Raw genomic sequence first — 17,246 nt, 5'->3', positions numbered from 1 at the left:
TACTTTTGTCATATCTATGTGCGCATGTGTATACATACACCTACATGTAGTCACCTAGCCTAGCACACATGAGACAGTGTGTGATATTTGTCTACCCTATCACCCCTTTTCTCCTGACTTTTCCTTTTCTTAGACCTCTTCTCTGTCATAGTCCCTCCATTTTCAAGATGTACACACATACATTTATATGCGCACACACATACATACACACACACACAAAGAGAGGCAGAAAGAGACTGATTCTGTATGAGAAAGAAACATATGTGAGTCTGGCTTAACATGAGCTCTAGTTCCACCGATTCTCCTATAGATGACATCATTTCATTCATTTTTACAGACGAATAACGCTTCTTCATGTATCTGTACCTTTACTTTAGTTGGCTCATCGCTGACCAGCATCTGGGCTTGTTCCCTAGCTGGGTACTGTGACTACTGAAGCAGTATAAACATGGTGTGGTTGCCTCTGTGGTAAGGTTGATTTGGATTCCTTCGACTGTAACTCCAGGAAAAGTATATATAGGTAGGTCTGTGGTGGCTCCCCATTCTAAATTCTAAACATGTGTATCAACTTATATCTGTTTAATAACCCAGCAAGGTTATCTGTCATACCCCATTTTAAAGAACAACATGAAAGCACTTTTGAAGTCAGATTGACCCACCTAGCCCACAAGTTATACCTTTCTCCTATTAACACCTTAAGCCAGGAAAGCTACTGTCTTTGCTGCTTCCTTTGCCTCTTCACCCCATTTTTCTACTGCCTTCTTCTCAAGGCCTCATTTCTCAAAATGATTATTGAAGTCATGTCCTCAGGGCTTGCCTAGTCTCCCCAGGCTCTGCTGCTTCTTTTACATTCCCCTACTACAAAAACCTTCCTGGGGGGGGGGGGGTTGGGGATTTGGCTCAGTGGAAGAGCGCTTGCCTAGCAAGCGCAAGGCCCTGGGTTCGGTCCCCAGCTCCGAAAAAAAGAATAGGAAAAAAAACAAAAACAAAAACAAAAAACAAAACTTCCTCGGATTCACTGCTTTTTAAGTCACACCGAACAAACAAACCTTTAGGGCATGGCAGCCACTGTCACTGTTTCCTTGCACTCCTCTCTCCCCTCACAGCCTCTACCTTTACCTGGCATCCCCTGCATCACAACATAGCCCTATGTTCTTCATCCTTATACCTGGTGTTTTCCCAGCCCAGAGCACAAGCCCTGTAGGCTATGGCAAGAGACTAAATGACCTTGTCATCAGAAGCTTCCCTTGATAATCCCCCCACCCAATTGCTACTACCCTTCTCTTCTCTGGTAACATAGCAAACCATTCACGCTCTTAACTCAGTGCTTAGCATGTCCCTATGACTTAGTTTCTGACAGTCCCACTGCATTAGACAAAACATTTGGACCAAAGCTGTCTTTCTCCATACCCTAACAAATAATACCATATGTGGCATACATAGTAGTTGTCCAACAATTGTTTCCACTATAGACATAAGGAAGCAGGAGCCTGAATCTTACTCCAAGTACAAATTCTAACACTATAAACTACAATTAACCTTCTCCCTTTACACAGGGAAAAATAGCCTCAGAGAGGCCACTTTGCAGTGAATGATAGAGCCACAAATTTAAGGTTATCCAAAATCCATGCTTAAATTTGCATATTCCCTACCATACCCACCCCTCCTTTATTGTTATAGGTTGTTGTTTTATTATATATATATATATTTTCCTAACACCAATATCTATCTATTGAATCCATGTACTAGGTGAAATCAATACTAATTCAATAGCTAGTGTTCCAAGAGAACTGCTGCAGGTCAACATTAAAAACAGAATCTTCTAGAAAAACTTTCTTGTAAAAAGTAAACCAAACTTCAACCTATGGAACTGAATCTCCCACAAATCACTTGTTTTACCTTCAGAGCCCACATTCTGAAAATTTTTGAAGTCTACTACACATACAGGACCTGAGTTTGAACATCCAATAGCTGTGTGAAATTTTTTTAAGATTTATTTTATGTCTATGAGTTCTCTGTCTACATGTACATTTGCATGCCAGACAGGGCATTGGATCCCATTAGATGGTTATGAGCCACCATGTGGTCACTGGGATTTGAACTCAGGACCTCTGGAAGAGCAGCCAAGTGCTCTTAACCCCTGAGCCATCTCTGTAGCCTCATGTGAGTATTAAAATAAACCCTTCTGAAGCATGAATGTGTGGATAACAACTTCCTTGCTGTTACCCCCCAAAACCAAAACCAAACAAATACAGTGTCCATAAGCTCTGAGCATTCCTGAGACGATAAATGACAGCCTATAAGGACAGCACCTGAGCCACCGTTCCTTTCAGTACCAGCTGCTCCGTCGAGCTATCTTGACCACATAACCTCGGCAGTGGGCAGTTACTTTTCACCCTTCTAGCAGTCAGGATCAAATCGCTTCTGCCAAATAAAAGCCTTCCTTGAAGTTTCAGGTAGTCCGGGACCACCAAACAGCCCTAATTTGGTAGGCAGTCTGTATACATTAATTTAACTGAAGATTAAGATCTACAGAGTACACAAGAAAACAAGCAAACAAACCAAAACCAAAAAAATCAAAACAAAACAAAACAAAACAAAAAAAACCATTCTTCTACTGCAGATAGAGCTCTTAGGTATGACTGAAATGACCAACAAAAAATGCAGTATGAGCTCACCCATTTAGCATTCTACTATAAGCTACACCCTGTGGCTATGATGTTTGGTCTAGCCTCTTCACCACTCTCTTGATAGAAAAGAAAAAGCATGAGAGTTGAATTAGACACATTGGACAAAGCAGACAAATACTCTGCTGTATTTAAGACTTGGTCACAGACACCGTAGCTCTACATTCTAGCTGATAAGTAAAATCGCCAGGGATGACACCGTGGGACCCATGGGACCTGTGGGACTATCCTTACAGAATACAAAACACTTCATATCTAATTCTGAGCTCTCGCTACAACACTGCTAGGTGTGAACTGTTAGAATCCATCCTACCCGACGATTCCAAGGCCTTACTTCAATACCACACATCATGGACCTGCAACTATCAAGCTGGAAAAATATAAGGAAACAAAACAATATATAAGGAAATTCGCCAGGTTTTAGAACTACACAAGCAACTTAAATTCAAGACCAATGCTCAAGGAACTTCATGCTAGTTTTTCCAATACTCAAGGGTGAGAGCCAGGACACATCTCTCACAAAACCAGACGTGGTGGGATATAACTAATGTTAGCACTAAGGGTGCAAAGCAAGAGGGCCTCAAGTTCAAGGCCAGCCTGGGCTCCTGTGTGACTTCAAAGCCATACTGGGTGCATGTTGATACCCTGTCTCACAGCAACAACAAATTTTCCATAAAGCAAAGAAAAAAAGATCTTGATTCTATGTAGGTCTATAAACACCTAAGACTATTGACTACAAATACGAGTTTATTGTAATTTTATTTGGTAAAATATTACAATTCTAAATGATCAGCTTCCTCAGCTAGACATAAAGAAGATCTTGTCCTGAAACAATTTACAAACCCATTACTTTAGAAATCCTTGTGACATTCCATCCCTGCCAATAGAGTTATTGATAAAGTCAAAACACCTATCTGTAAGCTGACCCAGGTAAAGACAATCTCCAGCGTTTTCTTATCATTGAGAAGATGCCTACATGACCTACTATGTAACAACAACAACGGCTGGCCTCGTGTCCTTGACCACGCTGTGTTTCATTCCTCCTACACAAGAGTCCCCATAAGACAGGCCCTGTGTGTTACATCTGTCTTCCTCCTCTGCCCTCAGATCCATTCCTGGTCCAGAGGACAAGCATTTCAAGGGCAGTCTGTGTGGGGCTGAAAATACATCTTAGTCTCTACTGCCAAAAATAGAGCTGAGGACACACAGGCAGTCCCAACAGCAGCCCGGTGGATACTTTAAAAACTATGTCTTATCATAGAATTGTCAAAAAAAAAAATGCTCGTGTTTAAAAAAAAATAACCCTTGAACTGCACAAAATGCTTCGGATTTTTAAGTGACTCCATCTCTACCCTCCTCAGGATTTACCAGGTACTGTTGCAGACAGACTGCTTTGTTTACTGTGTAAGGACTTTTGTTTCTTTCTTGCCTCACAAACCAATGCAAGTGACCTACAGGTGACCTTACAGACCCACCGCCCAATCCTCTCTTTCTGGCTGAGGCGAAGTTACCTGACCCAAGCCACAGAGCTGGTCAGAAGTAGACTCAAGTTTTGAAAAGAGGCTTGGCTTCCTGGATTTCTGCGTTGCTGTTTACCAGCTCTACGTAGCCATTTCTTAAATGTGTCACAATATGTTTGAACACTTAGAAGCTCCTTTGTTTTCTTTTGTTTTGTTTTTTCAGAAAAACAAAACCAGCCTGACTGTGTCACAATTATTTCACCTCAAATATCAAAATATATTAAAAAATATTAATTTACTCTTTTAAAACCTTATCAAAAGGAACACCCACATACAAGAAAATTCCAAATCTGAGGGGTTTTTTTCTTTTAATATGGAGGTTTGTTATATTTTCACTTATTAACACTTTATACTGGCAGGACAAAGAATAGCTGAATACAAATTACGAACCAAGCTCAGTGAGATCATTAGCCAATTACAGGCCACGCATTGCTAATATGAGAGTTTTCCTTCACTGTTCCTAAGGCAGACTGCAGAGTTCACTTACCACAAACAGAGACTTGGATTCAAAAGTCTCATTCATGGCTTGCTTTCCCCGCTGTTGCTTTTCCAGTGGAGCCTCACAGTCCTGCTCAACCTTTTCAGGGCTAATCTGATCGATGTGGGAAACATAAGTTACTTCCAAACACTCTGAGCTTTTCATTTTAACCGGGAGGATGCCTTTGATCTTCTGGAAGAAGGCGGTCACAGACCCGGTCTCGCTCCCTGCATGAGGAGAACCTGTCTTGTCAACATCCTCCTGGTTCAATTTCGTGGCAGATGCTGTTCTTGGAACCCTGAGCGAAGCACTTTTAGAATGGGCTGTAACTTGCGCAGCCTGGCTGGTAATGAATTTATTAAGCTGTTGCTTGTGTGTCTTGTTAATTGGGATTTCTGCTTTCCTGTCTGCTTTCAAGTCAGACCTTAGTGTTTTGTTCGTCATTGTCAACTGTTTAGAAGGCACTGGTGTGGGTGAGGAGCCCCCCGGAACCTGGGGATTGGGTGTGTCCTTCATTAGGGAAGCATCTTTGGGTTGCAACACGGATCTGGATATAACTTTGGCTTTAATGTTCTTGAAGTTTGGTCTGGGGTAACTTATAATTTCTGTCTTCCGGACTTTACCGCCTATGGTGGTGTTCGTTTTGGTAGCTGATTTTCCCAGATTAGGTTGTGGCATATTTGTTGGTTCTCCTTTCAAGTTTGGTGCACTTTTAGCATCTCTTGGTCCGTTCTCCACATTATTGTATTTCTTCGTCACCTCAACAGGTGAAAGTGTGAGGCTCACATCGGAGAGTTGCCTAATTGGGGCTGACACGCAGGCTGTATTATTTGTGCTAATGGCTCCTACACTCTCATCCCAACCCACCTCATAGGAGGAAACCCTCTGCCTTGGAACACTTCCCAGGGTCAGCTCCTCAGTACTGCTTTGAATGTCTGAGTCATTGTCTTGCGAATCCATGTGTGGGTCTTCAGTCACCATGACTTTACACTCAGAGTCCAGCACTCGGGTTTTACTCTTACCAAAAGCTGGCCCCAGTACTGGGCATTCACCAGCAACATGACCGTCGGACAATGATCCCCTTAGATTTTGGCCCATTTCCTGTTGAGCATACGAGCCGTGTGAATGTGTCTCACTGTTTGGGTCTTCTTCAGATATACAATAGAACTTCTGTAATACAGACCCATTGGGGACCTCCATGCCATCAGAAACCAGTGTCACAGCTTGTATCTCTTTTTCTCCAACGTATCCTTGCCCTGTCCCATCTGTGTACTCTTTGGTGATATTTCCTAAAGAATGCTGACACTGAATTCCAATGTCTGGACTGTCAGTTTGCATCAGCACATCAGAAATCACTGTATAGGTTGTGTTTAGGGTCTTTGGTGGTGTGGTTTGAAGGCTTTCGAAGTTCTCTCTATTGCCGTTAACCCCTCTTACACACATTTTAGAGGAAGAGGGTGGGGTCCGATTGGAGCAGGACAATGCATTTCTGTCTCTCACTGTTGGCTGCAACCCTCTAGGAGCACGTGGAGGCTGACCCTGTTCAATAGCTTGCTGTGCTATAAAGGTGCAGTTAGCTGTGGCCACTTTCATGTGACATGTTTGTTTTAGCTCCAAAGTTTCAGGAGAGTCTCCACAAGCATAATCATCATCAGCCTTGTACACACAGGGCTTAGATGGATCAAACCTCTCATCCTGGATTGCCTCTAGGGAACCAAAGTCACTGTGTGGGTCTGGGGGCTTCCCTGTGTTCACGAGTGCAGGAGACTGGCAGGTAAGCTCACTGTACATTGCAAACTCATGCTTCCCCATGAAGTCACTTGAAGGCTCTGGGTAAGCGAGCACTTCAACACGCTGATGGCTTAAAGAAACACTTTCACTACTGTCCATGGCAGGATCTGTTTCATAATCGACCACCATGTCATCTGGGTTGGCCGAGTCCCAGTCCCCGTGACTAACTGAAGAGCACTGCAGAGCTGTTTTGAAGCATTCGGACGGATTCGAGTTCTTATCACAGATAAATACATAATGCGGTTCATCTTCTTTCCTATCTGAGTTATCATCATTCATCCTGGATATTAATCTTACAGCTCTGCCATTTTATTTTCTCTTCAAATCCTTTTAAATGAGAGTAAATGAAAGATGGCCCAGCTTCTCCCCTTTCTATTGCTTTCAGTCGGGGTCCACAATTGTAGTCTTAGATGCTTTAAAGTTGAAATGACTTCTTGTTCCCTGGAAGAAACAAAACAGTAAACTCAAATAAACATTAGAAAAATGTACAGCTCACCCCTTAATTCGTTTAGATCACTGTTTTCATATGAACAACTTATACCGATGAATGGGGGGCATTTACAACAATCGGGTAATCTCCCACTCTTTCAAAGAAACCTTTCGATGTGTGAAGGAATGAAGCACGATGATACGGAAACGCAGATACAGTCTCCTGCTGATGTCATGTAACAGCTGACATCTTTCTGACTCCCAGAGACTTCTTGGGGGGGGGGGGTAACTCAGTGTGCAACCACCTTTCCTTCCTACTTGGTCAACAGTGAAACTATTCATTTTATTTCCCTTGGGAGTTCCAAAGTGTCCTTCTCACTGTCACTGAAGTTCTCCTACTTGCATGATTTCCAGGGAGAGCATCCAGGCTCCAAAAATGAGACTCAGAGAAGTTGCATGTCTCTGTTCTATTTCATTCCTATCTTAACTATGTGCCTTTCCTGAGCCTCTGCCTGCATGTGCGTGCATGTGCATGCATGTGCGTGCATGTGCGTTCGAGGGGCACAAGGCAGTTATTCTAAGATTTGAAGTAAGCCAGGTGGTGGTGTCACACACCTTTAATCCAAGTACTTGGGAAGCAGAGGCAGGCAGATCTCTGTGAGTCTGAGGTCAGCCTGATCTACAGAGCAAGTTCCACAACAGCCAGGGATACATAGAGAAACCCTGTCTTGAAAAATAAATCAAATGAAAAAAAGAGTTGAATAGCCTCTGTTAGGGGTTCCTCAAGATGTGAACAAAGTCACTATGTGCTGGGATGTATAATAGTTCCAAATAAATGGACACATTGAAACCAACCCCATCCCTCATGTTGGAGTGTATACTGGAGACTGAGTCTGGGGAAGAGGTTTTTAAGGAGGTGAAAAGGGTTAAATAATAGAATAAAGGAGGAGGACTTATCCACCAGAATTGCTACCCTTCTGAGAAGAGATACCTGAAGGTCCTCCCCTTCCCCTTAGGACACAGTAAAAGCAAACACACAGAAGCAATATTTACAACAGCTAAAGAGTAAGGGTGGGAGAAACCCATGTCCATCTACTGGTAAGTGGAAAATTAATAGCAAACTTTTAAAATGTCCAGAAAAATTTCAAACCTAGGCTGTGGAGATGGCTAAGAAGGTAAAGGTGTTTGCCTCAGTACCCAGAGCTCACGTTAAAGTGGAAGGAGAGAACGGACTCTACAAAGCTTTCCTTGGGCATGCAATGTCCACACTTGTGGACACATGCTCTGTCCCTCCCTCCTCACCTCCATACTCTCTTCCCTCTCTCTCTTTTAAAATTTAATGATTTAAAATCCAGCTTTTGTTTTTTAACAAATAAATTTGATTGAAAGTCTAATATGAAGACTTTGAGAGTGTAGGTAGGTCCTCACCCCACTTCTAGTTGACTCTCTCTGCTTCCTATGTGTATGTGGCAAAATGTTATCTCTCAGTTTCCAATTCTACCCGCCTGCTGCCACACCCTCCCAGCCATTATGGGCTCTCTGTCTAGAACTGTAAGCCTTCTAATATCATGGCAGTGAGTTCTGAGTGAAATATCTAACAGGGATGACACTGAGTGTGTGATCTATAAAATTCTGAATTAAGAGCAGATCTGATTTCCCCACTTCGTAATCTTTATTGCTCCATATTCAAACTCCAGTGACTCAAGTAAAAGTCACAATAGGAACCACAGGGTACCCAGTGGCTCCAATATTGTCCATAACAGCTTTGCGTGTTCTGATCATGCACCCTGAAATTAGCATCTGTGGTGCAAAGGCATGGTGGAGTATTGATCTCAACAGCATGTGTGCACATACATGCGCACACATGTATGCACCGATACAGACACATATAATCTCAACTCACATGCTCGGGGCTCTGAATCCTACAATGAGAGCTGCATAATTTATATATTTACTGTAAATTAGTCAAGTCCTTTGCTATCTCGTAGTTAAAAAGAGATCACGAAAAAGATTTTAAGATGTTTAAAGCTTTTATGAGGTACGAATTATCATTTTATTACATGGATTTACTACTGTGTAGGCGTGGGGGCTGGAGCGTATGTCACGGCACTTCCTGGAGGTGGGAGGACAACTTGTGACAGTTGCTTCTCCCCTTCTACCATGTGCGTCCCAGGTTTCAAACTCAAGTCATCAAGCTTGGTGGCGAGACATCCTGTGAATCCCACAGATCAGCATTTTCAACCCATTATAAAATATATTCAAGCTAAATTTTAAAGAATGTTTAAAAAAAATCAAGAACATTTATCCATTTTCAGAAGCAATAAACGATGTTCCTTTCCACTTCTTGAAGGGCAGTGAATAAGAAATGTGGCCTGAGGGGTCATTTTAGTTACTTCTCTGTTGCTGTGATAAAATATCATGACCAAAAACAACTTAAGGAAGGTTTATGATGGCTTAAATTCTCCAGGGGGGGCCCATGATGGCAGTGGGCAGCTGCAGTTGGACACTGAGAGATAACACTTTGACACACACGGGAAGTAAACTGGAAGTGAGGGGAGAACACAAACTCTCAAAGTCACCACCCTCCCCCACATCCCACTCCCTGTGACACCTCCAACAAGGTTCTACAACTCCTTAAAGTTCACTGAGTTCCCCCAAACAGTGCCACCATGTGGGGAGCAAGTGTCCAAACATTTGAATCTATGGGGGACAATTCCGTTCAAACCATCAGGGGTTAAAGAAAAAGAGGAAGGGGTGAGGGGGTGACAGAGGTGGCAAGTAAGAACAAATAGGATACCTGGCATAAGAAAGTCCCACACTGAAACCCATTCATTCATATGCTAATGAGAAAAGAGAGAACAAAGAAAAGAAAATGGCTGCCTGGGCAGGGGTGGGAAGGTAAGGACTCTGCATGGAGGGGTGGAGAGAACCCATAATAAGTAGATACAGATGAAACTGCTCTGCAAGTATAAACCTTATTAGCATGATTATAGAAGCTATGTGCCTGCATAAACAGGGTCACGAAATTCAATTAGTAAACGTTTTATTACCCAACCGCTCTTTTCCAAAGTATATAAAAGATGATTGCACAAAAATATTTTTAAAAGACATATACTTAATAAATGGTTCAAATGGCCAAATTAAGTTATTCTGAAAAGATCCAGTACTGGAGAAATCATGGCACCAGCCTCATATACATTATTTAAACTGTTGCAGTTTTTCTCTTCTAGCATGGCACTAAATTAGACGGCCTTGCCATCATCTTTTGACTTCTCATCAACTCTTCTGGAAATATTTTTTGGAAATAAAAGTAATATTAAAGTCAAAGAACAAGGCTAGAAAGTGAGACTAGACCTGGTGTGTCAGCTTCCAGAGCGTATTGTCACTATTTAGTTTTTTGTTTTTTGTTTTTGTTTTTTTTTTTGGGGGGGGTGGTCTTGACAGGGTTTCTCTGTGTACCCTTGGCCATCCTGGAGCTTGCTCTGTAAACCAGGCTGGCCTCGAACTCAGAGATCTCTGTGCCTCTGCCTCCTAGGTTCTGGAATTAAAGGCGTATGCCACTACCTCCCGGTGTCAGTATCCTTTGCAATACACACATTAACATGCATGAAGAACAGGTATCCGACCTGACTTGTGCATTTTGTTTAACGTCATCTGACACTAGTCGCTATAGGATGCAATGCCCTATAATACCTTACTGTGAAGATAAAGCTGTGGACAGGACAGGATTAACCGTCCTTCCCGCAGGAGGTAGTTAAAAGTGGAAGGCAGCTCGGTCCATAAAGTGCTTGTCTTGCAAGCACAAGGACCTGAGTTCAATCCTACAGGCCATTAAAAAAAAAAAAGATAGTGGTAGGGAGAGGCTGGGGGAGGGCACAGGAGAGAGGGCAAAGTGTGGATCTGGGAAAGGTAGAGAGAGAGAGGAATCCATTAAATATCTAGCCAGTTTGACCTAATGGAGGAGGAGTTCCAAAGAAAGAACCCTTAAAAGCCAACAACAACAAACAAAAATTTAAGACTGACTGAGGAAAAACACGTAACTATATCCTCTGACTTCAACACACACACACACACACACACACACACACACACACACACACACACTTGCAGGCATGCAGGCACACTAAGGTAGGCACGCAGGCATACTGTCTAAGACTAATTTCATTCCTCCCTACTTTTAAGAATTCTACCTAAAGGCCACCCACTATGTGCTAGTCACATATTCTATGACTTCACCTAAAGGTCACCCACTATGTGCTAGTCACATATTCTATGACTTCGTCTCACCTGACTCTACAGTCTTCATATTCCTACCGTTATAATATAACTTGCCTCAACTTTAAAGAAGCCTCAAAGTAACTATCTTGAAAACATTTTTAAAAAAAAAAAAATGAAGCAAAATTAAAACAAAGAAGAAGAAAAAAACACTTGGGAGCAAACTACTCTTTCTCACACCCAGGGGAATGGTCTCAAGTTCATCCAGTAGCACTGCCTAGCAGAGTGAAGCACAATGATAAAGTTCCCTTTTGAAAGAGAATTATCTGGAAGGAGAGATCTTCTCGGAGCTCCACTTGGGCAGGACAGAACAAACTCTTCACTCATTTCGATTTGGGAATACAATAGGCAGTTCATTCAGAATTTAAAAATAAATAAACGATACATATTCTCAAGACTTTTAAGGTCAAGAGTTGATGAAGTAGCCACCAGGCAGGAGGGTTGTGCATCCAAGTATGACTACATACTGTGAACTTGTCTTGCAAATAACAGCAAAACAATCAAGAACTGGAAAATAGTAACAATTATTTCAAAACCTCAGCTTTAAAATTGTTAGCTCAGTGGGTAAAGAGTTCAGATCTCCATGTCAACCAGACACAGAAGCACATGTCTATATTCCCAGTCCTTCTGGAGTACAGTGAAGGCACAGCTGGGAGAATCCCTGAATGCTTTCGTCAGCTAGCCTGGTATGCACGTTGGAGAAGAAGAGACCATCCCCCCCAAAGTAGGAGACAAGCATTCACACTCAAGGTGTCCCCGGACCTCCAGTGTGTACATTGTGGGACATGCAGGTGTGGCTACTCTAGACCGGGGAACATGCATACGTACTTAAGAGTAATAATGCCCCAAAACCTGAAACACCATCATATAATTGAATTAATGACTGCTGACATTCTTAATCCTAGAAGGAATTTTAAGAGATCCAACCCAAACTGGTTAATCTTTCAAATGCAAAGATGGCCTCTGAGAAATCCCCACCCCTGGTTGTCATCGCTGCTAATCAGCAGTGAGCAGATCTCTTTCAGGTTAGACACCTTGGTTGTGTGCTGTATTTCACTAACTAGCCTTCAAGCCCGGGCCACAATTTCTATTCCTCTTGCCCACTAAGTCTATTCCTACCATTCCAATTTAATTCAACATGTGATAATTATGAAATAGTGTGTTTGTAAAACAAAGGCCAGCTTCACTAGTTTGTGGCCATACAGGACTTAATTTTATACCTAGGAGCTGACATAGGAGCAGACATATTTTAATGTATATAAATACAAATATCATTTTGAATTATAGTTTATAAATCACAAAAGCAGTCTCCCTAAAGGCTTTCTGTTAAGCTTCAAACCAGGACAAAGGGTTCAGGTGCCTATTTAACATATCAAAGTGGATGCTGGCCAACAGGTCCCTCAGCCCTAACTGTTACAGGGACCTCCTGGCTGGCATACCTGGGTCCCCTACCCTTAACTCTCCAACCCAAGGGTCTGGGGCACCCTTCCATATATAATCCAACCATTTTGGTTGCCTGCTTTCCTCAGACTTTGGGCCTCCTGGCTGCTGTACCTTGTCCCTTGCTCTCCCCTCTCCCTCCTCACAAGAGGGCACAGTTCAGGGTCACATCCACTCTAGACGATCCCAGCAGACCTTGTCTCTGGCTATGCTCTCCCACAGATCTCTAATTAACCCTCCTCCACCATAGCTAGGAGCAGGCATGCTCCTCTCTCCCTTCCCTGTGTATTTTTTCCTGTCTACTTTTGAAGAACACACGAGTCACAAAATGTGCACTCACTGGTAAAACTGTGGCCTCGATCTGACAAGGCCACTTCTGCTAACAGATCACCATGGAACAACAGCCAGTCTCAGCCAAGTCAGGAGGGACAACCTTTCCTTCTACCCAGGAGTGAAGAACGAGAAACAGTTGTCCAAAGACTTAAGGGAGTAAGGGAAGATTTCTCTTATGAATTATGTCATGGACGTAACACACAGTATCAAATTAAGATATATACCAATATCTGTCTTGAGTGACATTATCATTCTTCTGACTAAATGACAGCCTTTCAGCCAATGTCCTTCAGGAGTGATTCAGAGCTTCCTGAGAATAAAAGGAAAACCGAATGGGAAGGGAGGGCAAACTCCTGCTTGTCACTCAAAAACCAAGTGGATTTCATGACTAATGGGGCTGTCTGGCTGGTTACTCAGCCAATTTCCTTCCTTATTGTCCTCAGTTTCTTGTGGCGAATGCTCTGCACTCTGCTCTGAGCTAAGTGGACAGTACATACACCACCCCTCTAGGCTTGCACCATAACTCATAATCCTTCACATTCTCCCCCTCTCACAGGGCTTGACACAGATCAACATGTGAGGCCTTCATGTGTCAACATGTTAAGATGCTGGAACCATGGATGGAAGAGGCCCAGAGACCCACTCCAGTGACCGGAGGATCACTGACCAATCACGAATCAAACTACCTCAGTTATCGAGCAATCAGGTAATTCTGTATTTGAAAATGACTATTTGTGTGTGTGTGTGTGTGTGTGCATGTTTGTATGAGAGGTTTTTTTTTTTTTTTTTTTTATTAACTTGAGTATTTCTTATATACATTTCAAGTGTTATTCCCTTTCCCGGTTTCCGGACAAACATCACCCTCCCCCCTCCCCTTCCTTATGGGTGTTCCCCTCCCAACCCTCCCCCCATTGCCGCCCTCCCCCCATAGACTAGTTCACTGGGGGTTCAGTCTTAGCAGGACCCAGGGCTTCCCCTTCCACTGGTGCTCTTACTAGGATATTCATTGCTACCTATGAGGTCAGAGTCCAGGGTCAGTCCATGTATAGTCTTTAGGTAGTGGCTTAGTCCCTGGAAGCTCTGGTTGCTTGACATTGTTGTACTTTTGGGGTCTCAAGCACCTTCAAGCTCTTCCAGTTCTTTCTCTGATTCCTTCAACGGGGGACCTATTCTCAGTTCAGTGGTTTGCTGCTGGCATTCGCCTCTGTATTTGCTGTATTCTGGCTGTGTCTCTCAGGAGCGATCTACATCCGGCTCCTGTCGGTCTGCACTTCTTTGCTTCATCCATCTTGTCTAATTGGGTGGCTGTATATGTATGGGCCACATGTGGGGCAGGATCTGAATGGGTGTTCCTTCAGTCTCTGTTTTAATCTTTGCCTCTCCCTTCCCTGCCAAGGGTATTCTTTTTCCTCATTTAAAGAAGGAGTGAAGCATTCACATTTTGATCATCCGTCTTGAGTTTCCTTTGTTCTAGGGATCTAGGGTAATTCAAGCATTTGGGCTAATAGCCACTTATCAATGAGTGCATACCATGTATGTCTTTCTGTGATTGTGTTAGCTCACTCAGGATGATATTTTCCAGTTCCAACCATTTGCCTACGAATTTCATAAACTCGTTGTTTTTGATAGCTGAGTAATATTCCATTGTGTAGATGTACCACATTTTCTGTATGAGAGTTTGTATGTGTGTGTTGTTTGTGAGTGTATGTGTTTGTGTGAGTGTGTATGTTTGTATGAGTGTATGTGAGTGTATGAGTGTATGTAAATGTATGTGTGTGCATATATTTATATGTGATCGTGTGTATGTGTATGTGTATGAGTGCTGTGTTTTTAAAAGTGTGAATGTGTACATTTGTGTGAGTGTGAGTATGTGTATGTGTTTATGTGTGAGTGTGTTGTGTTTGTATATGAATGTGTGTATGTATATGAGTATCTGCATATTTGTGTATGAGTATGCATATGCTTGTATGAGTGTGTATGTATACTTGATGAATATATGGGAATGTATGGGAATGTGCATGTGTCTGAGTGTATGTGTGGGTATGTGTGTATGTGTTAGTGTTAGTGTATGTATGTTTGTGTGTGTGTATATGTTTGTGTGTATGTATGTTTGTACATATATGAGTGTGTATGTGAGTATGAATGTATATATGTGTGCTTTGATGTTATGTTATTGGCATGGCAACCATAGATTATACTGTGATAGTACTGTTGCTTTGGAAGGAGAGAGTAGGTAACCAGGTCACTCTAGTCATTCTTTATTTTATTTTTTCTAGATGAAGACTTCATAAATTAACACTTGCCTGATAGGAAACAACTATTGGATCGGTAATTCCATGTGGGTTGAGACTAAATGACAGAGGAGTAGTCTAACTTCCCTGTTTGTGAACACAGAAGATGTTCATACAGTCAAGCAAGGAGCTTCTAAGGTAGCCTACCAAAAGGAATTTTTATTGTATTTCCATCAGGAAGGAAGAAAATATCCCTGCCAGATGACAGCAGCTTACTGAAATGAGCCTCCCCATGCTAAACAACCCCCCTATTCCTTTTCTGTTATTAAATCTTCCCTGGGTTTGCTTCTGAGAAGTCTCCACATGTTAACTAGTTCAAAGGTCAACAAACAAGTTCTGGAAATACAAACTGTGAGTATTTTTAGGTTTTATAAAATACACAATCTGGGATGTGTTTACTCAACTCTGCTCTTGTAGAATAAAAAAATAATTGTAGATAAGATAATATCCAAGTGGATATGCATGAGTGTCCCAACTAAAACAGCTTACAGAACACAGTTGGTACATGAGCACTAGAAATATAGTTTGTATGACCCTGGACTAGTGTAACGGGTCATGCATCAGCTTCAGGCACCAGCTACACTTCACAGTCCTCGAAATGCACAATTCTTCTAGTTTAGTTTCTATTTCTTGACTCAGAGAAGTTATTATCACAGTGCACTGCAGCATGAGCTTGGCTTTCTTTTTTTTTTTATTCATTTATTATATATAAGTACACTGTAGCTGTCTTCAGATACACCAGAAGAGGGAATCGGATCTCTTTACAGATGGTTGTGAGCCACCATGTGGTTGCTGGGAATTGAACTCATGACCTCTGGAAGAGCAGTCGGGTGCTCTTAACCACTGAGCCATCTCTCCAGCCCCCTTTTTTTTTTTTTTTTTGGTTCTTTTTTTTTTTTTTCGGAGCTGGGGACCGAACCCAGGGCCTTGTGCTTCCTAGGTAAGCGCTCTACCACTGAGCTAAATCCCCAACCCCGAGCTTGGCTTTCTTATAATTAATATTTACCTCCATAAAACATCACCTCAAAAATCTGATAGAGTAAATTTTTTTAAAAAAGCAAACTGTACCAAATTTGTTTTCCAATTTTATAATGCCTGCCATCAATTAGGTAAACTATCAACCTCAAAATACATACTAGGAGATCTTTGTAAAAAATAAAACTGCCCCAGGGGTGGTAGGGCTCACCTTTAGTCCCAACACTCAGGAAGCAGAGGCAGGCAGATCGGAGTTCCAGGCCAGCCTGGTCTACAGAGTGAGTTCCAGGACTAACTTTCTGTGTAAACTCCATATTGAAATAGCCATGTTCAAGCATGAACAAGACACAACTTACAGCTGGTGGTTAAATCTCTGTAAAGTGCCACACGGGAGAACACCCAGCACCAAAGAAGACCGTCCTTCACCAATGGAACAGGGTGTCTGACCCATTCACTACAATGGCTACATGTTAAGTCCAACGCTCCCATTAACGTCCTCGGGATGCCCCATCCTCACTGTGTCCTGTGTCTCTAAGGGAGGGAGGGAGGGGGGATAAAAGTCCTGGTAGAGCTGCCCAGACTGGAGTAAAGCTACACACTCCAGTTTTGTGCTCCATTTTTAACTGCGGAGCTAAACAAACTCCAGCAACAAAGACAAGGGATCAAGTATCACAGGCTTGTGTCTCTGAGGCTGGAAGACACTGAAGCATTCTTCTGAAGCAAGCACTTCTCAGGCGAAAAGGCAGGTGCCTGTTATCTAAACTACAGGGGCGTGGTGGTGGATTGAATAGGGTATGGCCCTCATAGACTCCTTTGTTTGAATGCTTGGCCTTGGGGTGTGGCATTCTTAGGAGGTGGGGCTTTGTTGGAGGAAGTGAGTGTCATTGTGGGGACAGGCTCATATAAAAATAAAATCCAGACCTGGTGGTGCACACCTAACGCCCCAGAGCTAGGGGACAAGAACAGACTGCAGGGACTTACTGGTCAGCCAGTTTAGTGCTGGAACCAGTGAGTGCCAGGTTCAATG

At 42.6% G+C, this 17,246-nt stretch overlaps 1 protein-coding gene and 1 long non-coding RNA gene across 5 annotated transcripts in view; one reads left to right on the top strand and one right to left on the bottom strand.

The window, feature by feature from the left end:
- Mtus1 (microtubule associated scaffold protein 1) overlaps nt 1-17,246 on the bottom strand; it is a 145,476-nt gene that overhangs the window by 87,617 nt on the left and 40,613 nt on the right. For all 4 annotated transcript variants that reach the window (XR_010058295.1, XM_006253181.5, NM_001395000.1 and 1 more), the window contains exon 2: nt 4,695-6,917. Coding sequence is in view for 3 of the 4 variants with exons in the window: in XM_006253181.5 (XP_006253243.1) it covers nt 4,695-6,755 (2,061 nt within the window). In the remaining variant the exon portion in view is untranslated. The remainder of the gene's footprint in view (nt 1-4,694; nt 6,918-17,246) is intronic.
- On the top strand, nt 13,513-15,536 carry LOC103693968 (uncharacterized). The gene is made up of 2 exons (XR_596480.4): nt 13,513-13,659; nt 15,230-15,536. It is a non-coding gene; the product is annotated as an uncharacterized LOC103693968 (long non-coding RNA).

The sequence above is a fragment of the Rattus norvegicus genome, chromosome 16 (genome assembly GCF_036323735.1).
Source record: "Rattus norvegicus strain BN/NHsdMcwi chromosome 16, GRCr8, whole genome shotgun sequence".
NCBI lineage: Eukaryota > Metazoa > Chordata > Mammalia > Rodentia > Muridae > Rattus > Rattus norvegicus.
The sequence above is the reverse complement of the archived record's forward strand: the minus strand, read 5'-3'. Positions and strand labels throughout refer to the sequence as shown.